Source organism: Rhinatrema bivittatum, chromosome 1 (genome assembly GCF_901001135.1).
Source record: "Rhinatrema bivittatum chromosome 1, aRhiBiv1.1, whole genome shotgun sequence".
NCBI lineage: Eukaryota > Metazoa > Chordata > Amphibia > Gymnophiona > Rhinatrematidae > Rhinatrema > Rhinatrema bivittatum.
In genome coordinates this window covers 434,328,085-434,352,171 of record NC_042615.1, presented here as the reverse complement: position 1 = coordinate 434,352,171, position 24,087 = coordinate 434,328,085, and the positions used below count along the sequence as shown (strand labels likewise).

The 24,087-nt window shown below is 44.9% G+C and overlaps 1 protein-coding gene across 1 annotated transcript in view; it reads right to left on the bottom strand.

The window, feature by feature from the left end:
* SLC44A1 (solute carrier family 44 member 1) overlaps window positions 1–24,087 on the bottom strand; it is a 353,381-nt gene that overhangs the window by 171,645 nt on the left and 157,649 nt on the right. Inside the window, exon 5 of the mRNA XM_029604664.1 lies at window positions 212–305. Within this exon, the coding sequence (XP_029460524.1) occupies window positions 212–305 (94 nt within the window). The remainder of the gene's footprint in view (window positions 1–211; window positions 306–24,087) is intronic.

Sequence of the window (24,087 nt, the reverse complement as noted above, 5' to 3'; positions counted from 1 at the left end):
TCCATAACAACCAAAATGCAGAATGTAACTGGACTCTTAGACTAAAAGTATGAGGGTACGGTCTATAAATATTCAACATGGATCTTCCGCAAATCAGACTTGTCTGCGGCTCGTGAGGCCTGGCCTTGCCTACCCCATACTGTAGCCTAGGAAACTGCATCGGTTTCTAATAAAAAAAAATGGAGTTGGGGGTGTCAGCAGCATTGCTCACCTTGCTAGGACTGGAAGTTTCGGGCACCAGGATGATGCTCTTTTATCTGTGGTGTACTGTGATGGTTTCAGCTCATAACTGCATAGGGCTGATCCTGTAAAGAAAAAGCTCAATTACTTGAAGGGGAAAATATGATTTCCAGATTCTGACACATTCACTGACTCAGATATGCAAGAGACATGGAGAAAACATAGGCCCAGGGAACAAGAGACAGCTCAGACCCAGCTGCCAGACTGTATATTTGGGCAATGGGGAGGAAACAACGGTGAAGCGGTGCTGTAAAGCAGAAGGGAGAAAGAATAAAATTAAAAGGCTGTGGGGGACTGAGTTTTGCCTAGGCCCCTCTATGTAGTTTTATTTGCTTAGAGATTCAGTCAAGTAATTTTCTAGTAAGGTTCACACTTAGAAAAAGGTCAGAATTCTGCACCACATTGACACAAATTAGCAGTAGACTAGGATTTCCGAGCGGTGAAGCCACGCTGAAGTTTTTAGTAGCACACTTTCCACAGTTAACATCTCAGCAGATTTGTAACACATAAGGAAAGTTCCTTATTACTGTACTGCAAGTCAAAACAAAATCTTTGCAAGCTTATTGTTAAGTGAGCATGGGATGGACGCAACATTGTAACATATTTGGAAACATGGCCTCTAAGCAAGAAATCTATAATTACATGTGCACTATTTTTAGACAAAAGACAAACATCTGGATAGAATAAGTGACTACTTGTTTTGCACAAAATAAAACCAATCTTTTCACCTCAGTGTGTCTGTTCTGACATTCTTCCCCTTCTCTTCTTTTCCAAGTATTTTAATTCTTCTCTTACTTTTCAACCATTTTACTTTCTTGATTATTTTCCTATATGAAGTCTTTCTTAATCTTTTCATTTGTCTCTCCCTTTAGTCTGTGGATGCATTTCTCTCTTCCCCTCCTCAGTCTCTCCCCCTGTCACCTGGGATTTCCCCCAGTATCACTTCTTCTCCAAGCCTCCTCCTCTTCAATATCCTGCAGCTCTGTTTATCTTCCCATTGTCAGCCTGTCTCCCTCCTTTCTTCCACCTTTCCCTTAAGTTGCATCTCTCTCACAAATCAGTCAGTCATCACTTCCCTCTCTAAGTCTTCCAAAATGTCTCTGTTCCCCAAGCATCATCTTTCCCCCTCTGCCTTGCCAAAAATTTCCTCTGTTATTCCTTCTCTGTTTCCCCAGACATCAAAGTGTCGAGGGATGTCTTTGCTCCTCACCCTGACTTGTCCCTTCCTCTTTCCTCATCTGCTTTCCAAGAGGTTCTGTTAAGTGTAAGCTACATAGCTCCAGCAGCAGTTTGCCCACTTTTCCTGGCATAAGATTAAGAAGGGCTCTGCTGGCACTGCATGGCTTACACTCATCACACCAAGCTTTTCAAAGAGCTCTCTGCTGGAGACTGGGGATTCAGTGGAAATTGTGTCTTCTATCAGGGGAGGGGGAAGAGAAGGTAGCAACACTACCTCCTTTCTTGCACAACCTTTTTGGTTTAAGTCTTTATCTGGTAGGAAGCAGAAGTTTGAATGAACAATACATGTTTTTCTTGTAAGTACTTACACTCAAGTGCTCCACGGGAGTCTTTGTTGCCATCTGGTAAATTTAATATGTATTTGCAACCCATGGGGACAATGAATTGTCAAGACTTTATGTTTCTTATATATATATTTACATATGATACTATTTTGCATTCCCAGCAAGCCAGATGGATCTCTTCCAGCAGAACATCTTAGTGTTTTGTCATTAACGCGTGAATGATTCTTAATAAATTAGTTTTAAATCTGCATAAGCCAACAGCACTTTGGATATCACGTAATCAAGTCCATAGAAGTGCAACACAGACAGTTTTAGATAAAATTAATTTGCCAGTTTTAACAGAGGTATGTAATTTGGGGGTCATGTTAGATTTCAGATGATTGTTGACAGTGCATATAAAAATGGAATCAAAAGCATCATTTTTAAAACAAAGGTTATTGAGACCTCTCAAGTACTATGTCACTTCGGATGATTTTAGAACAGTTTTAAAACAGACATCACAAATGATATTACAGTAATTCTTTATAAGTGGGCTTAGCGAAGACTTTGTTGCATGCAACTTTACTCCCAATTTAACAAGGAGTTTAGCGCACAAATTAGTGTGCATCCCTGCAAATTCCATGTTAATTGAGGCATTAGCTATTATTCTCCAGTGCAGAGAGGTGTGCTGGCTTGGAAATTTAACTCCTGGTCAGAGGTGGAAAGTTTCTGGAGCTGGTCTATGGGGCTGAGCCTGGAATTCATGGTGCGGGGGGGGGGGGGGGGGGAGAAAACATGATTTTACCACACAGAACATGTTTTCTGCATATAAACACATTGTGTATCTGTGCAGAAAAAGCAGAGTTGCTTACCTGTAATAGGTGTTCTCTTAGGACAGCAGGATGTTAGTCCTCACACATGGGTGACATTATCGGTTGGAGCCCTGCGTGGAAAACTTTGATTGGCCCACTGAGCATGTCCAGCAAGCCACCATCCACACGCCCATGCGGGGTCCCTCTTCAGTCTTGTAACATAGAATTATGAAAAAATAAAATAATAAGTATAGGAGAAACCCAACTCCACGGGATGGTGGGTGGGTTTCGTGAGGACTAACATCCTGCTGTCCTAGGAGAACACCTGTTACAAGTAAGCAACTCTGCTTCCTCCTAGGACAAGCAGGATGGTAGTCCTCACACATGGGTGAATCCCTAACTACAGGCTGCTCCCAAACAATGACGAGACCAACAGACACCTAACCAGGTGCCAACGGGCACAACAACATTGGAGCTCTTGGTAACAGAGGGAGACCCACAGGGACCACTCGCAAGTGGGCTACCGAAGTCGCCATGGCTCTGACAGAATGAGCTGCAGTCCCGCCTGAGCATAGCAGAAGGAGATACAAGCTGCAGTCCCGCCATCTGAAGAGCATCATAGGTGGACCGCATCTCACACTTGCCGCATTCAAGACTGTGTTGGACGACCGCTCATCCTGTTGCTGCTGGGGCAGGTGCTCGGTCAGGTCCTGGATCTGCTTCCAGAGGTTCAGAGAACACTGCATCACATAAAGCTGGTAGGAGGCGATATAGGCAATCAGCATGGCCTCCTGAAACACCTTCCTACCAAGCGCATCCATCACCCTGTGTTCTCGCCCCACAGGAGCAGAGTCATGGGTACGAGAGCGCTTGGCCTTCTTAAGGGCAGACTCCACCACAAGCGACTGGTGTGGGAGTTGATGCTTCTCAAACCTCGTAGCATGCGCTACTAAGTACACTGCATCGGCCTTCCTGTTCACCGGAGGCACAGAGATGAGGTGTTCTCAAATCCTAAGGAGCAACTCCTTGAAAATTTCTTGGATGGGAACAGCCACCACCTCCTTCAGGGCATCCACAAACTGGAGAACCTCCAGCATCTTGTGTCTGGCATCCTTCTCCGTGAGAAGCTGGAATGGGATGGCTTCGGCCATTAACTCGCACAAAACCAGCAAAGGTTAAGTCCTCAGGCGGGGACAAACGGCACTCCTCCGGATCAGAGGGGAGGTCATCAGAGTCATTTGAAGACTACTCGGAGGTATCATCTCTCCATGGGTCATCATCTTCACTAAGACTTCCCAGAGATGCCGGGGGGGGTGGGGTGTCTTGTCTTCCACAGAGGGCACCAGAATCAGACCAGGCAACACTAGCCTCAGAACCAAGGGTCTCCATGGTCCCTCTGGCCTCAAAGGTGCTTCCTCCTCCTCAGATCCTGGAATTGAGATAGCATCAGGAGGCAGGACCAGTGGATGTTGGGGCATCAATAGTACCCTGGACACCGGCATCGGCTGTGTGGGTAGAACGCCAAGAGGAATATTGAGGCACTCTAACAGCAGCGTCAATATCAAAAGGCACAGGCTCCAGCATCGGTGGGACCAGCAGTTTGATGCCCTGAAGTGCTTGAACAACCTCCAACTGTACCCGTCGCTCCAACTCCTCTTCAAAGGCTGCCAATGACAGGACACCTGAGGAGGAGGAGGAGGAGACATAGCAGATCTCCCTCGGAGCCCTGAGGGAGATCTGTGCTCGGCCTTGGAATTAGTGGGGAATGCCTCTGACCCCCGGCATCAACGGAGGGTGATAACTCCTCGCTGTGGGATCATCACCGCAGAAGACTGTGCCAACCAGAGCCCGGCACCGTGTGAGGATGGAGACCGGTGACTATTTCCAGGGCTTCCCATGGTACTCGGCACGGTCTTTCCCTGCGCCGAAGGAGACGATCCAGAAATCCTCAAGTGAAAGGAGACTGATAAAGGGCAATCCCTGGCACCCTTCTCCACCGGTGGCACCAGAGGGATGGACACCGAAGGATAGGTGTTAATCGGTTCCCCTCCCCCCAGCGTTCATGTCCTCAATGCCAATGTCGAGGGTTCAGACTTCTTGAACCCGAACAACTTATCCATCTTGTCCAAACAGGTGTGCCGGCTCTTACGGGTCATTTGGTTGCAAAAATGGTACCCCGAATGTCATGCGATGCCCCCAGGCAAAGGATACAAAACTTGGGTGGGTGGATCCATAAGGGACATAATCCAAGGGCACTATAGGGCACCGATGAAAACCTGACAACGCCATGCAGAAAAACTAGTTAGCGAGTGGACGATAACCATTGGCCCCTGAAGGGGGTAAATGGGTAAATGTATCATCGGGTCACGCTAGAGAGATAACGTTCCTGGATGGAATAAATGATAGCTTTATGGAGCAATTGGTTCAGGAACCGACGAGAGAGGGAGCAATTTCAGATCTAATTCTCAGTGGAGCACAGGACTTGGTGAGAGAGGTAACGGTGGTGGGGCCGCTTGGCAATAGTGATCATAATATGATCAAATTTGATTTAATGACTGGAAAAGGAACAGTGTGCAAATCCAAGGCTCTCGTGCTAAACTTTCAAAAGGGAAACTTTGATAAAATGAGAAAAATTGTTAGAAAAAAACTGAAAGGAGCAGCTACAAAAGTAAAAAATGTCCAAGAGGCGTGGTCATTGTTAAAAAATACCATTCTAGAAGCACAGTCCAGATGTATTCCACACATTAAGAAAGGTGGAAAGAAGGCAAAACGATTACCGGCATGGTTAAAAGGGGAGGTGAAAGAAGCTATTTTAGCCAAAAGATCTTCATTCAAAAATTGGAAGAAGGATCCAACAGAAGAAAATAGGATAACGCATAAACATTGGCAAGTTAAATGTAAGACATTGATAAGACCGGCTAAGAGAGAATTTGAAAAGAAGTTGGCTGTAGAGGCAAAAACTCACAGTAAAAGCTTTTAAAAATATATCCGAAGCAGAAAGCCTGTGAGGGAGTCAGTTGGACCGTTAGATGATCGAGGGGTTAAAGGGGCACTTAGAGAAGATAAGGCCATCGCGGAAAGATTAAATGATTTCTTTGCTTCGGTGTTTACTGAAGAGGATGTTGGGGAGGTACCCGTAATGGAGAAGGTTTTCATGGGTAATGATTCAGATGGACTGAAGCAAATCACGGTGAACCTAGAAGATGTGGTAGGCCTGATTGACAAACTGAAGAGTAGTAAATCACCTGGACCGGATGGTGTACACCCCAGAGTTCTGAAGGAACTAAAAAATGAAATTTCAGACCTATTAGTAAAAATTTGTAACTTATCATTAAAATCATCCATTGTACCTGAAGACTGGAGGATAGCAAATGTAACCCCAATATTTAAAAAGGGCTCCAGGCGTGATCCGGGAAACTACAGACTGGTTAGCCTGACTTCAGTGCCAGGAAAAATAGTGGAAAGTGTTCTAAACATCAAAATCACAGAACATATAGAAAGACATGGTTTAATGGAACAAAGTCAGCATGGCTTTACCCAGGGCAAATCTTGCCTCACAAATCTGCTTCACTTTTTTGAAGGAGTTAATAAACATGTGGATAAAGGTGAACCGGTAGATATAGTATACTTGGATTTTCAGAAGGCGTTTGACAAAGTTCCTCATGAGAGGCTTCTAGGAAAAGTAAAAAGTCATGGGATAGGTGGCGATGTCCTTTCATGGATTGCAAACTGGCTAAAAGACAGGAAACAGAGAGTAGGATTAAATGGGCAATTTTCTCAGTGGAAGGGAGTGGACAGTAGAGTGCCTCAGGGATCTGTATTGGGACCCTTACTGTTCAATATATTTATAAATGATCTGGAAAGAAATACGACGAGTGAGATAATCAAATTTGCAGATGACACAAAATTGTTCAGAGTAGTTAAATCACAAGCAGATTGTGATAAATTGCAGGAAGACCTTGTGAGACTGGAAAATTGGGCATCCAAATGGCAGATGAAATTTAATGTGGATAAGTGCAAGGTGATGCATATAGGGAAAAATAACCCATGCTATAATTACACGATGTTGGGTTCCATATTAGGTGCTACAACCCAAGAAAGAGATCTAGGTGTCATAGTGGATAACACATTGAAATTGTCGGTTCAGTGTGCTGCGGCAGTCAAAAAAGCAAACAGAATGTTGGGAATTATTAGAAAAGGAATGATGAATAAAACGGAAAATGTCATAATGCCTCTGTATCGCTCCATGGTGAGACCGCACCTTGAATACTGTGTACAATTCTGGTCACCGCATCTCAAAAAAGATATAATTGCGATGGAGAAGGTACAGAGAAGGGCTACCAAAATGATAAGGGGAATGGAACAACTCCCCATAGAGGAAAGACTAAAGAGGTTAGGACTTTTCAGCTTGGAGAAGAGACGACTGAGGGGGGATATGATAGAGGTGTTTAAAATCATGAGAGGTCTAGAACGGGTAGATGTGAATCGGTTATTTACTCTTTCGGATAGTAGAAAGACTAGGGGACACTCCATGAAGTTAGCATGGGGCACATTTAAAACTAATCGGAGAAAGTTCTTTTTTACTCAACGCACAATTAAACTCTGGAATTTGTTGCCAGAGAATGTGGTTCGTGCAGTTAGTATAGCTGTGTTTAAAAAAGGATTGGATAAGTTCTTGGAGGAGAAGTCCATTACCTGCTATTAAGTTCACTTAGAGAATAGCCACTGCCATTAGCAATGGTTACATGGAATAGACTTAGTTTTTGGGTACTTGCCAGGTTCTTATGGCCTGGATTGGCCACTGTTGGAAACAGGATGCTGCGCCACCAGCTAATTAGAAACCGGGAGGAATGGCAAGAGAGACCCAGCGCAGAAAAAACGTTTTCTGAGACAAAAAGAGCATGAGCTCCACAACTTCAAGATGATAGCTTTGCAGAAAAAGGACCCCACATGGACACGTAGATAATGGCATGCTCAGTAGACCAGTCAAAGTTTCTAGAAACTTTAACATAAGTTTTGCGTGCTGGTCTCCAGCAGACGTTGTCACCCATGTGAGGGCTACCATCCTGCTTGTACTAGAGAACATGGCTTATTTTTATAAATTATGCTTTTTTTTTTGCACATGCTACATAGGTCTTCATGCGCACATTTTCAGGTTAGTATGTCTTTTTTAAAATCCTGATGCATTAGCATACCATTAGCTTACTAAATCAAAAATTTACTTTTTTTTTAAGCATATGAATAAAGAAAATATGTGCTGAAGTACAGCACATATATTTTACTCATATCTTATTACAGCGGGCACAGTGGATATGTTGCAGAATAGATGGCTAAATTATTTGCCCCAGTTCCCAAGGAGCGTCACTGGGAGAAGTTGGATTTCTGGCTAGGAATGGGAAAAGTGGCACTCCAGGAGGAAACTAGGAGGGGATCTTGCCTGCTCCTATATCCAAGATGGAGTAGTGCAAAGGAGAAAGACAAAAAATTCTGTCCTGGATAAGGAGAGATCTGAAGGCGGTCATTCTCTATGGCTGGAGGCTGGGATGTATTCTTAGCAGTGTGGCCTCTCTCTGCCACCATCTAATACAGTGGTTCTCAACCTTTTTCCCCATCATGACACACCTGACAGACCACGCTCACATCTGTGACACACTGCTCAATACGATTCATGGCGGAAATAAAAAATAAAGGCCCAGTATTATTTTTATTGTTAAGAATGACATAAGGGACAGATACCTATTCTGTCTGAACAGAAATTGCATAAACATCCCATACCAAAACAGCACCAATTTCCAGCACTCAAACTTACAAGGCAAATCTGAAAATATTACACCAGGCCGTAAAACTCCAATACTCCTCCTATTTTCTGTCGCTGGCCCTCAAAACTGGAACGCAATCCCAGATAACCTGAGACAGATCACTAACTGCAAAGAATTTAAAAAGAATTTGAAAACCTCTCTTTGCAGGAGTGCATTTGATACATTTATTAAGCCATCCCCCCATGACTAAGTACAAAACCACTGCCTCATTATTATTTACTCTATATTACTTCCCTGTCTTTGATTTTAACTTATTTATTTTATTACTTCTCTTATTTTAATGTCTTGGTTTGTTAAATTCTTATTTTCTTTTATGTATGTAACTCAAACATGTAAACCGTTTGGATCACCCTCGGGTGTAACAACGGTATATAAATCATTTTAAATAAATAAAAATAAATAAATATTAAGAAAACGGACCAAGCCAGGCTGCTATAGAGTCCTACACAGAAACAAATCAAGAAACATAAAATCAATAGCAGTAAAACCAGCTGATGAATGAAATATCCAATAATTAAAAACTCATACCAAAAATTTCTAGACCAATAAAATATTTCCAAATCGCAGGCACAAAGACCCAATAATGAAAAATAATAATGATAAAAAAATACTTTGCTCTGCATACCTGGGAATGTTTGATATCCAGGTGCCGTGAGATTGTTTTGAATTAGCAGCAGGAGGGATGGTTTGCTTGCAACTTTCTCCTCTCTCTCACACTGGCTCTCAATCACACACATATACACATGCTCTCTCCCTCACTGATGGGCCGATTCAGTAAAGTCCGCGGGAGAGTGGCGCACAGGCCATTCGCCTGTGCGTGCGATTCAGTATTTAAATGAGGCCCAGCGGTAGAAACGGGCAAAAGGAGGTGCTAGGGACACTAGCGCGTCCCTAGCGCCTCTTTTTGGCCCGGAGCGGCGGCTGTCAGCGGGTTTGACAGCCGACGCTCAATTTTGCCGGTGTCTGTTCTCGAGCCCGCTGACAGCCACGGGCTCGGAAACCGGACGCCGGCAAAACTGAGCGTCCGGTTTTCGACCAGACAGCCGCCGGCCCATTTTAATTTTTTTTTTCTTTTTACTTTTTTTTACCCTTTGGGACCTCCGACTTAATATCGCCATGATATTAAGTCGGAGGGTGCAGAGAAAAGCAGTTTTTACTGCTTTTCTGTGCACTTTCCCAGTGCCGGCAGAAATTAGCGCCTACCTTTGGGTAGGCGCTAATTTCTTAAAGTAAAATGTACGGCTTGGCTGCACATTTTACTTACTGAATCACGCAGGAATACCTAATAGGGCCATCAACATGCATTTGCATGTTGAGGGCGCTATTAGGTTCGGTGGGTTGGACGCGCGTTTTCCACCCCTTACTGAATAAGGGGTAAGGGAAAACGCGCGTCCAATGGCAGGTTAACAGGCTTTCAATCACACTTACATACATGCTGTGTCTCACTCACAAACATGCTCTCTCTCTCTTTCTCTCACTTACACAGGCTCTCGTTCACATAATATCTCATCTACACAGGCTCTCAGTCACACAAACACACATGCTCTTAATCATACATACACATGATCTCTCACATACAGGTTCTCAGTCACACAAATTCATGCTCTCTCACACAAAGGATCTCGATCACACACACATACTCTCTTTTACACAAAAGGGCTCTCAGTCACTCACATACATGCTGTCTCTCTCTCTCTCACACACACGGGATCTCAAACACATATGCATACTTGCTCACTCTCTCTCTCTCCCCCCACCTAACTAGCGGCAGCAGCAGCCTCTTCCACTTCCAGTCCTTGCGGCCTCGAGAAAGGACTCCCATCTGCCACAGGGGCTGACGCTCCTCTTGTGCTCTGTGCTGCACTGCTCATTCTTAAGGCCGCGCCTTTCTTCTTCGGGACACACTGCTAGCATTAAGCATGGTGTCTTCTTCCCACTCGCGCGCCACTGCATTCCAATTCCACTTCCTCTTCCAGACCACCGAGGGGGGGGGGGGGGGGTGGGGGGGGGGGGCAGGAAGAAGGGACCATGCTGGTGCCACTGACTCTAGCACTCCTGCTGCATTCCGCCCGGGTTATCAGCATTTTAAGCCCAGGTGGAGGATGAATTCCTATTTCATTGGGGCAGGAGGAGCTCTGGGCCAGCGGGGGACCGGGAAGCGTAGCGACACACCTGTGTGCACTTTGGGACACACCAGTTGAGAACCGCTGATCCAAAACATTACACTCTGACACAGACATCTCTCTCTCTTTCACTCACACATACACACACACACACACATATATATCATTCTGCTATCAGGTAAAACAATCTAAATTATTCAGATTCTTCATCCCCATTGTCACTGGATTTCTGAGCAAAGATTACATCAATTTCAATATTATAAGTCTAAGTGAATGGAGCGAGGTAGTCCTGACCCTGTGCCGGCCTCACACAGAAACCTGTGAATTAGGAACACAGTACAGGCTGTGGAAGTGTGTTGTGTAAAAAGAGGAGAGTGTGTGTGTGTGTGTGGGGAGGGGGGGGGGGGGTTTACGCAAATGTAAAACAAAAATAATTCAGTATATTGAGGAAGCAACAGAGAGAAGAGGCAAGTTTTGAAGAACTGAGATGTATCCATCTAGAGACCTGTTCCATGACCAAATCCTGGGAGGATTTGAAGAGGGTCAGCACACATCACACCTTGCCACACACCATTTTCTCAAAGTCCAGTGCATTTCCAATTCAGGCCCTATGAGAAACACTAGTGAGCGTGAAATTTTTTACACACACTGGTCACTCGTGCTCAGTTTGGCTTTTAAACAAAGGGGGGGGGGGGGGGAAGGAATGTTTCTGTTTCCCCATCTCCTCACACCTTTTTGACCATAGAGTGCAGGAAGGGATTTTTGAACTGGTGCTTGAGGTTTGCCTCCAATCCTGAATCCTCACACCACAAAGCCTGCTCTTTTCTTTCTATTAGGTTTTTTTTTTTCTGGGTTTGACAGTTTCCTCCTGCATTTTGTCTGAACCAGGGTTGGGATCTAGTTTCATAAGCCTTTAAGTAAAACAACACAAGGACATTTCTCCCCATATCACTTCCCAACTCACCCAGTCCACTCATTGCAGTGACAGTCCTTGGCTGAGAGAACCACACGCAAGGGCTTCTGACACTCTATAAGCCATGGAGCTCAAATACAGCCACTAGGTATTGCCATTGTATGACAACCAGGAAGCTCTCCCTGCTGGAGGGGGGAGGGGGGGTTGTGACAGCTGCCTCCTGTTATGTTTGGCTAGCGGTTGGCAGTCCCGTAACTGGCCGCACTCATTCAGAGATGCCTTTGACATTCCCCACTGCATCTAGTCCTGCATGAACATGATCATCTCTCCTTTGCCCTCAACGCTGCCGCCAAGGCACTTCCCAGGACCTCCCTTAGGCACATATGCGAACAGCACAGTGCAGCACCTCTTAAATGACCTGTGGTGGGAAAGCCACCTTGTGGCACCTATTGATGACATCAATAGCTCCACTATATAAGACTCAGCTGCATCCATCTTCCTTGCTTCAGCAATGGGTCTTCTGTCTAGAGTAGTGCGTGTTGCTCCTGCATTCGAGTTCATTTACATTTATTCAGAATTTGTGGATTGCCTATCTTTAAAAGGCCTAGGGCCTAGGCGATGTACAAGATAACATTCATAAACAATTCCAACATATTATAAATGGCAAATATAGCAAGCAAATCATAAAATAATAAAATCAAATTCAAACTTCATAAAACAAATTGTATTGGGAGCAATAAATTGTTAAAATACAAAAAAACCAAAGGAATAACTAAAATAAGCTAATTTAAAAAGAAAAGTTTTAATTAATTTTGTAAAGGTCTTAAGAGAATCGCACTGCCTGATGTCTATTGGAAATGAATTCCAGAGGGTTGGTCCTGCCACTGAAAATGCACACACACGAGTGATGTGGAGACAGGCTGTTTTTGGAGATGGAATTCTAGAAGGCCTCGCTGAGAGGAACGTAGTACTTGAGTAGGTTGATAAAATTTCAGGATAGCGTTTGCCCAGTGGCAAGAGTGGTCGTTGAAAAGTTTAAAAATTAGCATGCCTAATTTGTATTTAATACGCTCTTCAATGGGGAGCAATCTATCAAAGTAGCGGTGATATGATCCTGGCGCCTCAGGCCTGCTAGGACCCGGGCAGCCGAGTTCAGAAGTATCTGAAGAGGACGACTGGTGGTTTTAGGTAGGCATATGTATAAGCTATTATAATAATCAATAAGGGGAGTCTTTCTCATCTAGTGATTCCTCATCTGAACTCGTCCATCTTGACATCTTGGTATTGACTACTGTCTTGGACCTGACCACACTTGCCTTCTACCTGCCCGACTATTGCCTTGTACCTGTCTATGCTTGCCTGGACCTGATCATTGCCTTGGACCTGACTATGCTTGCCTGCCACCTGTCCCAACCCTTGGCTGGTTCCTGGTATCTCCAGTCTGCTGCCTTTCCTAACCCCGGTGTGTTCTTGCTCACCCAACTGCCCTAGGGACCCAGCTAAGTCCTGCTAGCCACCAGACTCCAGGGCTCAACCTGCAGGGGAGGTGGCTTTTATAGGTGAAACTCTAGTCTGTCTTGCTTGAGGACATGTTTGCCAGCTGCCAGCATAGGCCTTGTAGGTTCTCCCTTGAGGCCGCATCAATTACACCACAGCATTAAGGGCTCACTTCAATGCCATTCATCACACCTCCGTAGCATCCTCAGCACCAGCTGAGCTGAGAATTGAAAGATCCATGTTGAAAATCAAACCCGGCTCGCGATGCATGCCAGACCGAGCTAGCACAACCATGTTTTTTCACAGCAACTTGGTGTTCTTCTGTTTTCATCTCCAGTTTCAATTCTGTGGTCTGCAGTTTGAAATGTTGGGGCAGTATTTCAGATTTTGTTACTGGTATGTTGTATGACGATGCTATGGATGAATTATTTACTAATGTAGTAATGAGAGGTATGCGTTCTAGAACCAGATTTATTTTTATATTTTATTGGTTTAATGCCTCATTTGCACTATAGTCTTCTTGTGACTTGCTTTAGGCCACATTTCTGCTTGAGGAAGGCAATATACAAGTATAACATAGCAAATATATTGTAACAGACCAGAGAAAATGGTTACAGTCATTATCCTCTTTCCTGCTACAAATCTGAAATTCTTATTCTCTGTACATTTTTCAGAGCAGCAAAAATATAAGAAATCCTATGAACGTACAGTGTAAATTAGGGTTACCAAAATGATGCATGGAGAACTGGTAGAAGAATAATATTATGGTAGAACATTTAAGATCTGTAATAACTTGTCTTGGAGATGATGTACCTTCAGCAATTCTTGTAGAAAATAAAGCATGTACTTTACTTCTGAGAAAAATAAAGTGATGGCTGGGTTGTAGGGAGGTAAATTGTATATTTTCTTTAAAGGATCAAGCACTGTGTGAGACAAATTGAGCAAAAACAACAACAAAAAAAGCCAAGAAAACCAACAAGCAACTCATCACAAGGCCTGCAAATTAAATTCATACTATTCCAAATATTTCCAGGCATACATCTTTATTTTATTTAGATTTTTATATTCTGCTTTTCAGCACAAGTGGATTATGGTCAGGTACTGTAGGTATTTTCCTATTCCCAGAGGGCTTACAATCTGAAGGAAAAGCATGGTCATCAAGTGACTGCAGCCAGGCAGTGACAGAATTAAAGAGGAAAAGGATAAAACCTCAGTCAGTCAGCTTTTTCCCCAACTTAAAGCCCCATGACCTCCTTCTTCGAAGGAGAAGGGATGAGGCAGGTCTGCCACCATGAGGGCATCTGACTGCACTTCCAGACATTCTCATTAAATTAACTCTCAGAATACACAGAGTTATAGTTTGGATTGTACTACAGTCCAGTAAGAAAGAAAAAAAAAAACTCATTTGCAGTTTATTATTATGCTGTTATGATTTTGGTATATTCACAAATTACTAGAATAAGGTCACCTGAAGCAGGGATGAGCAATTCTGGTCTTTGAGCACCACCAACTAGTCAGATTTTTAGGATATCCCAAATGAATATGCATGAGATAGATATGCATGAACACTGTCTCAACTCTATGCAAATGTGTCTCATGCATATTTATTAGAGATATCCTGAAATTCTGACTGGTTGGTGGCCCTCAAAGACCAGAGCTGCACAACCCTGATCTGGCGGCATTTCTCCTCATCAGATTGCTGGCCCTAGAAATTCTAAGGAAACAGATTGGCTCCACTTTCTTTCCTTCTCTTAAATGCACCAGACTCCTCCTGAGGCATGCACCAACAAAAGGCACCATACCTCCATCAGCTTGTATACGCACATAGTTTAGTCTGTTACTAGCCGTTAAGCCCCTAACAACTGGCAACATTTAAAAACATTTTTTCGGTCCATTTCCTTCCTACTCCCTCCTCCTCATTCTCTCCCCTCCCTCCTCACTCTCCCCCCTCCTCCGCTCACTCTCCCTCCTCCTCCTCCTCCCTCCCCCGCTCACTCTCCCTCCTCCTCCTCCCTCCCCCCTCTCTTCCCTCCTCTCCCCCCTCCTCCGCTCACCCTCTCTTCCCTCCTCTCTCCCCCCTCCTCCCTCCCCCGCTCACTCTCCCTCCTCCTCCTCCGCTCACCCTCTCTTCCCTCCTCTCCCCCCTCCTCCGCTCACCCTCTCTTCCCTCCTCCCTCCCCCCTCTCTTCCCCCCCTCCTCCCTTCCCCCCCTCCTCCCTCCCCCCTCACTCTCTCCTCCCCCCACCCCTCAGCTCACTCTCTCCTCCCTCCCCTCCCAGCTCATCCATAACCAGCAGACGTGGGGTGTCGCCGCCGCTCCTCCCGCTCCTGCTTGTCACCGCTGCCACTGGTACTGCTCCTCCCGCTCATCATCGCTGCCGCTCCTGCTCCTGGACCCAGCGCCATTTTTATTTTTGGGGCACGCTCCGCTCTGACCGACGTGCTCGCCTGCGCAGTAGAGTTGCTCTCTACTGCGTATTTGCGGAACGTCGGTCAGGGCTCCCTTATCTAGTAGATAGCAACTACTATATGACCTTAATTACTATAAATAATCACCTACAAAAGTACAATATTTAAAGCCAGGAAGACAAAGCTGAAATCAGCTTGATGCTAGGAATTTGATTCATTCTGTGGTGCAGTACTGCATACTGTCCACTGAGCTGTGATTTCTGTTTGCAAGTAAGGAAGAATATTCGATTTACCATTTCTGGTACCTCTTACAGTACCTTGGAACTTCTACAGCTGTTTTTAGGTTTGTGAATTTTAAGCTTGTTTATGATCCAGTGGTCTTCTCCTCTTAGCTAGGAGGGAATAAAGAAGAACAAATATAATCATCCCTGAAGCAGACATCTTGTCGAAACATGGCCATTTCAGGTACATTGGAGCATCATTGAGATAATTTTGTGTTTGACTTTATTGTAAATATGCTTTTACTGATATTAAATTTGTAATATTTTCTCTCACATTTTAAAATATTTATTTTATCATATTTTTTTTTTGTGTACACTCATTTTCATATTTTTTTTTTTTTTTTGAACATAATTTTATTGCATGTAACAATGGAAAACAGCTTCCAGCGTTCTGTCATAGATTTTGCATATATACAACGCATAAGTAGCAGTATGTAATTTCGCACAGTGCATTTACAACAGACCAGGTCGTCTTTTAGAACATCTAGAAGACTCACGAACCATAATGAAATTTTTTCCAAACTTGAGAACTTCCCCCCCTACCCCCCTAACCTCCCCTTCCCTCCCCCTCCCTGGTACTCAATTGGTATAGGTAGTCAGAATTCAAACAAGAAACAACAGAACTTTAACCTGAACAATAACTGGTACTGGCTAGGATATAAAGGAGCTACAGCATACCCAGCCCCAGGACCAATACTCCTATAGAGATCCATAGAGACGTGGACATTCAGAAGATCCTCACCAGGGGTAACTCCCCACCTCATCCCCCCGCAGGCCCAAACCAAAGGGCGGACTAAGGTCAAATACTGTAATGACAGGACCAGGTGGCAGCTCCATGTACTCGACCCTGAGAAAAAAAAAAAAAAAAAAACAATCAGTGCATTGCAACGCAAATGTCCAGACTATTAGCCGAGACTGAGAGCGAGCTATATAACAAGTGTCATTGAAAATGGTATGAGTCCCCAGAGGACCCCTCCAAACCAGGTAACAGTTGCATTTGTAGATCCCGAGAAAGAGTTGAAATATATTCTCCCCATACGTGGAAAAACTTAGCCTTTTGGGTGGATGACAGAGAAATAGCCGACATATATTCCATCTGTAACAGGTGGTGTAGCTTCTTGGTCCAGAGTGGTAAGAAATCGGGATGTGGTTCAGTCCATAAAGCCAAAATGGAAACCTTCGCCATTAAAGCCATCTTATCCACAAGTAAAGACTGAGGCAAAGTACACCAGTCCATAGAGGTCGGGGAAGCACCCAAAAGCCAGACATCCGGAGTAAGCGGAACCTGTCGAGACCACATAGTTGATAAGGTATTTCTCACCGTCGTCCAAAGAAGTTGAATAGCAGGACACGCCCAAAAACTATGTAGGAAGTCCGGCCGGGAATGCAAGCAACGCAGACATTCAGAGGAAGAAACCAGGCGCATGTAATAGGCCTGCTGTTGCGTGTAATAAGCAAAGTGTAAGAGCTTATATTGTTGGTCCTTAATCGAGACATTCTCCACAGCCCTATGAAGTTTCCCAAAACATGATTGAAACTCATCCAACGTGAGTGAGGTTTGAAGAACAGCGTTCCATCGAGACGCCAGGCTAATAGAATACTGCGAGGGCTTGAGATCCAACAGTGCTTTATAGTATTCCGCACATCGAGTCCGTTTGCCAGTGATACCAAGTAGGAAGTTACGGATAGGAAGTCCACATGGAAGAGATGGGTTATCATGTAGTAACCCCTGTATAAAGTGTCGCACTTGTAAGAAGCCATAGTGGTCTGCATTAGCTAGAGAGTACTGCGTCCTTAAGTCCTGAAAACTTAGGAGATGAGCCGTTGCGGAACTGGAACTAAAAAATTGATTAATAGTAGACAAACCATTTTTGCGCCACTTATCAAACAGAGAAGAACCAAAACCAGGGGTAAACAGAGGGCAACCTGTAATCTGCAAGAAAGCAGAGCTACCAGCCTGAATTCCCAACCGCCCACAAATGAACCTCCACCCTCGCCTTATGGGGGATATAATAGTGCTGTGTAACAAGTGCGGCGGGAGAAGAGCAGCATTAACATGTAAGATAGAACTTAAGGAAAATGGTGCCACCCATTGCGTATAGAAATCCAGAGGTGAAAAGAAACGGGACCCAAAAAGCCAATCCCTCACATGGCGGGTCAAACAGGCATAGTTGTATAGGGCGAAATTGGGACATCCCAGCCCTCCCGTCTCCTTGGGCTGCATAAGGCGTTCCAATGAAATGCGGGCTCTACGGCCTCCCCATATATATTCCCTGATGGCTTTGTTAATTTCCGACACATCCCCAGGGGTTAACCAGATGGGTAACATTTGGAACAAATATATCCAGCGGGAGACCTCCATCATCTTTAATAATTGGATTTTGCCAGAAAGAGAGAGAGGAAGACTCCTCCATTGGACAAGGTGCTTAAGTAATTTCTGCTTTAAGGGACCCACGTTTAGGGCATAGATTTTCAGCGGATCTGCTGGAATTTTGACCCCTAGATACTTGAGATCTGAGGAGACCCATTTTAGGGGGAATGGCCCAGGCCACTCATGCCGCAACCTGCCAGTGATGTCCAAGGCTTCGGATTTATCAGCATTTACTTTTAGGCCTGCAAACTTCCCAAACGCAGCTTGAATCCGCAATACCTCGGGTAAAGCAGTTAGGGGGTTGGTTAAGAAGACAAGCATGTCGTCTGCAAGGCGGCCACCTTTAGCGAGGTATCAGATGTGCCAAACCCTTGTATGAGTGATGAAGCCCCTATCGTGCACAACAGGGGATCTAAGGACAAGATATATAAAATTGGAGATAAAGGGCATCCCTGCCTCACCCCTCGCTTAATTGAAATAGCACCTGAAAGAGAATCATTAACCAGGAGGAATGACTCGGGAGACTGGTAAAGAAGTTGTATACCTTGCAAGATGTCTCCCTGTAGCCCAAACCGGCGGAGCACAGAAAACATGTAAGCCCAAGACACTCTGTCAAAGGCTTTTTCTGAGTCAAAGCCTATTGCCAGAGACAGAGAGCCAGAGTTCCTGGTAGCCTCAATAGCTGCAAGTAATTTGATCACATTGGCACCTGGGTTCCTGCCCTTTACAAACCCCGTTTGAAAAGGTGAAATAAGGTCAGGCAAAATAGCACCTAGCCGGAGCGCCAATATACGGGCATAAAACTTCAAGTCACAGTTTAATAAGGAGATCGGCCTATAAGAGGCCGCTTGCAAGGGATCCTTCCCAGGCTTAGGAAGGATAGTGATATACGCTTTATTAAAACCAGAAGGAAAACTCCCCTGAACTCCCGCCTCCTGATAAAAGCGACTCAAGGGACCTGCCACCCGTTCTCCCAGGATTTTGTAGAAATCCGTGGAGAATCCATCCGGGCCCGGAGCTTTATGGGCTGGACTACCTTTGATAACCTGGAGCACCTCCTGTTCCAGGATAGGTTTATTTAAACTTTCCAACTGAGAGGGTGTCACCTGGGGTAATATTAAATTTTGGAAAAAGGAGTCTTCATCCACAGAATCTCCAGTACGATCATCCGTGTAGAGCTCCTTATAAAACTCTTGTAGGATGGTACATATCTCAGGCGTAGTGGTCATCAACTGCCCCGTTTTGGTCTTGAGACTACTAATAAAGGGCTTACGCCTCTTAATAGCAACCAAGCGAGCTAGAAGCCGCCCCGCCTTGTTCCCAAAGCGATGCAAACCATGCTCCGAGGCTTTTAATGCTTTCTGTGCCCGGGCCTGCAATAAGGAATTAAAATGGTTTAAGCAAGCCCAGTAGGCCTCTCTATTACTCTTAGAGGGATTGAGCGCTAAAGTATCTTTTTTACATTTCAATTCTTGTTCCCAGTGCAAAATAGAGCTCATGAGCTGTTTACGTTTCCGGGCGGTATAAGCCAGAATATCACCCCGGAGAACCGCCTTTCCTGTCTCCCAAAACAACAAGGGTTGCGGTATATGTTGCTGATTATTATGGAAAAAATCATCCCAACGCTCTTGTAAGTAAGTATGGAAGGCTTTATCATTCGATAAATGCCCTGGAAATCTCCAAAGATTACCCGCTTTTTTCCTCCCTGAGATGAATAGTTCAGCCCAGACGGGTGCATGATCGGACACCACTATTGATCCCAGATCTGCTACCCCAATATTGGAGAAGAGTTGGGTATCAACCAACACATAGTCAATCCTAGAGAGTGTGGCATGTGCACGCGACACATGGGTATAATCCCGGGTCTCAGGGTGTAACACCCGCCAAACATCTAGGAGGTTTAAGGTTTTGCACAGGGAATGAATTGTAGATTCTTTCGGCTGTTTGAAACTGGCGGGAATGGCAGATTTATCCAGACTCGCATCTGCAACGCAATTAAAGTCTCCAGTTAAAATTAAGGAACCTCTCTGGTGTTCCAGAAGGAGTTTTAGCAAGGAAGAAAAAAATACCGAACTGGCATCATTTGGGGCATATAGATTACAAATGGTTAATTGTTTGCCCTCTAATTCCCCGTTAAGGATTATATACCGGCCTTCCGGGTCCACAATCTCATTACTAACCAAAAAGGGAGTATTCCTATGGACCAATATCGCCACACCTTTTTTCTTCCCAACTGCAGGAGCAAAATGACAAGTAGTGACCCACTCTCTGCACAGCTTCCCACTCTCAAGCGCATTCAAGTGGGTTTCCTGCAAACAGGCTATACCAGTGTTTTAAGCGGTGCAAGATGTTGAAAAACCTTTTTCCGTTTAATAGGGTGACCCAGGCCATCTACATTCCAGGAAACAATATTATAAGGGCCCCCCCATAGGAACATACACCAAAATTGTGTAACAAAGAACAATACAGTGCTGAATTAGGAACAGGAGACGCCCAGCCTCGCCTCCGCTCCACAAGGTGAACAATGCAGGGCTCAAACACATCCTCAGCCAGCATTACTTCACACAGAAATATAAACATGGTTACCAAGTACACAACAATAAATACGCTCTGCCCCATGAGTACCAGAGATCCCCACCTTCTATTAAATCCCCCTTCCCCCTCCCCCATCCCACAACAACTAGAATACCCACTCAGGTCTACGACCTGTATAGAGATCAACTACAATGCGATCGAGGACTAGGGCCCTTCTCCGACCCCACTTGGAAACGATTATCAAGTGAATCAATACAACAGCTTGGTCTTCAGGAGAGTTCGTCCCGCAATGGTTTAGTAGACTCTGGCGTGTCATACACTGACCACTTTCCTTCCTTCAAAACGCGGAGTTTAGCTGGAAATTGCATTTGAAATCTGATTTTTTTCTCTATCAGGAGACCGCACACCTCCGAAAATGCGCGCCGTTGTGCAGCAACTTTAGCGGAGTAGTCAGGTGCCAAACGGACATCTGCGCCCTGGTACTGTAAGGTTTGTATTTTCCTTGCCGCTTGTAAAATGCAGTGCTTATGATGAAAGTTAAGCACCTTAAAGATTACGATTCGGGGCCTCCCAGCAGGGGTCCGATTCGAGTCCCTCGTACCCAGGCGGTGCGCCCGTTCGATTTCCAGGGTGGTTTGCAGATCGGGTAGGCCCAGGGCCGATGGGATCCAAGCTTGTAAGGCGGTGCGCAGATTTTGATCTTCAAGAGACTCCGGCAGTCCTAGCACACGGATATTGGAGCGGCGAGATCTGTTTTCAAGATCTTCCGTTTTGTCTTGCTGTTCCACCAAAGCTTTTTCCAGGGAACAGATACGAGTTGTGAGCGCCAGTACGTCATCTTCTAGCACTCCGGTGCGGCCCTCCACTTGATCAAGTCTCGGAGTAAGTTCTGCCAGTGAGGAGTGTAAAGCTGTCAGCTGTTCCGAGAGGCCTGCAAATTTGCTTTCCAACGCCGCAACAACTGCGGTTTGCAGTTCTAGGGTAGTAGGGTGGACCGGGGCAGTACCCTCTATCACCGTGCTGCCATCCGCTTTTTGCGTCGGCGTCGCCATTTTGGATTCCGGCACTCGCGTCTTGTCTTTATCCTTTTTTGTCACTTTCGGCGGCATCCCGGTCGGCGTTTTTTGCATATAATGTGTGATCGACATAGACAACCGCGTCTAGAGGAAGAACCGCTCCGAAAATGCAATGAACCGGTCAGATGGAGAAGGATCAGGGCCCTAGCCTCGGAGCTCAGCCAGTATCCACCCGGCCGCGCTCACCACATCACGTGATCTCTGCATTTTCATATTTATTAGTGTGGTTCACCTACCTCTATTTTTCTTTTTTCAGGGCATAAACAACAAAACTAATCCCAGTTAAAAAGAAAGATGCACGTGAAGTACTTACACAAATGTGAGTACATTAAGCAGTGAAATAGGATGGAGTATGCCCCAGAATACTGATGAGAGCCCAAGGATATGTTAAATGCATCCCTCACAACTATGTTCGGTTTTGTCTGTGAAGATGAATGTTCTGAGGACTGGAAGAGGCGGGAACAAGTAGAAGGCAAGTAACAGACCCATCAGTTTTGGTTGTAAGCATGGACACATTTCTAAAGAAAAGAACCAGGCAGCACCTTGAAATGAGTAGATTATAGGACTCTTGATATGGCTTCAAAAAGGCAAGATCTTGCCAAACTTGACAGAGTTCTTTGATGACATGAGAAAAGTAATGAATTAGCAAAGAGCAGTGGATATTGTCCAACTGATTTCAGTAAGACCTTCGACACCGTTTCACAAAAAAGACTAGGAGAAAACCAGTCAATATGGGAGTAGGACAAAGTGTGGAATTGGTTAAGCAACCGAACTCTGAGTGGTAAGTAAACAGAGTCCACATTGCTGAAGGTAAAGTGACCAATGGAGTACCTCAAGGCTTGGTGCTAAGGCTGGTTCTTTTCTATGTTTAACACTTCAGAAGGACTTGGAAGAAAATATGCTCATTTGCAAATGACAACACTCTAAATTAAAAGAGACAAAAACTGAAGGGGACTTGAAAATAATTGGAAAAATGATCAAAGGTTTGAAGTTGTGTGTCAATGCAAAGAAAGGTAAAATCTTGTACTATGGGCACAAATATTCATTAACATGTTAGAAGAACAAGAACTGGCAAGTGCCACACAATCAAGTGGTCGAGGAGCAGTCATCTCACAAGGCTAAAGTTTGCCCGTGTAATACAACAACAGGGAAAGCTAACAGTATGTTCAGGTGTATAAAGGAGAAGTATCACCTGCAGGAAAAAAAAAAGGATACAATAATGCTCTCATATAGGTCTCTGATGAGATCCCATCCTAAGTACAATGTTTACATCTAGAGATCGTACCTTTTTAAAGGCAGTGAAAGGTTGCAGGCAGTTCAGAGAAGTGCTACCAAATTGCACAGGGCCTGCAACACAAACCACACACAAAGGCGCTTAAGAAACTCAAAATGTACTCACTGGAGGAAAGAAGGGAAGGGAAGGGATAGGGGGATACAATAGTAACATTCAAATATTTAGCAGGCTTAAAAATAGCAGTAAAATTTTGCTTAAAATATTTCAAGAACAGGGGGTTATGATAAGCTGGTGTGAGAGAGGCTATACCTCTTTATTGAAAAGGTGGCAGATGTCTAGATTAGCCTATTATGACAGGTGGTAACAACTCGAACAATCGCTAAATATAAGTATGCTTGGGACAAACATAGGAGTTAAAGCCGAGGTGCTTACCTGTAACAGATGTTCTCCTAGGACAGTAATATATTAGTCCTCACACATGGGTGACATCAGATGGAGCCTGGCATGGAATACTTATGTCATGCCCAGCATGCCACTACCCACGCAGGGTCCCTCTTCAGGTGGGTAGGACGATTGAATAGTTAAGATGAAAATCTGTCACCACCTTAGGCAGGAATTTGGGGTGTTTACGCAGAACCACCCTATCATGAAAGAATTGTGTGTATGGTAGGTATGTCACCAAAGCCTGAATCTCACTGACCTTGCGTGTTGAAGTGACTGCGACCAAAAACATGACCTTCCAGGTCAGATACTTCATCCACGTCTTGGTGGTAGGCACTGATGGCACTCAGGTGTACCCTGATGGAGTTGGTCTTCAAGCCAGCATCCGAAAGGTGCAATCAAGCAATTTTGGTGTAGAGCAGGAGAACAGGTCCAAGCAGTAACACTTACACAAGACTGAAAACCTCCTCCACTTCAGGCCATAAGACTTCCTAGTGGAAAGCTTTCTGGAATCTACCAGGACCTTAGACACATCGGACAGGTCAAGGGGCTGCAAAACTGGCCTCTCAGCATCCAGGTTGTTAGAGACAATGCCCTGAGGTTGGGATGGTGCAGTCTTCACTGATCCTGTGTGATTGGCTCCCGGACTGATAAATCCCACAGGAGCGGGAACCAGATTTGCCTCAGTCAATGAGGGCCTATGAGGATCATGGTCTCTCTGTCCTGCTGGAGCTTCAGGAGTGTCTTCATCAAAGGAAACTGAGGATATGCATACAGAAGGCCCCTGCCCCAATGGTGGGCAAAGGCCTCCGATGCTGGTTTGGCATTCCCCCT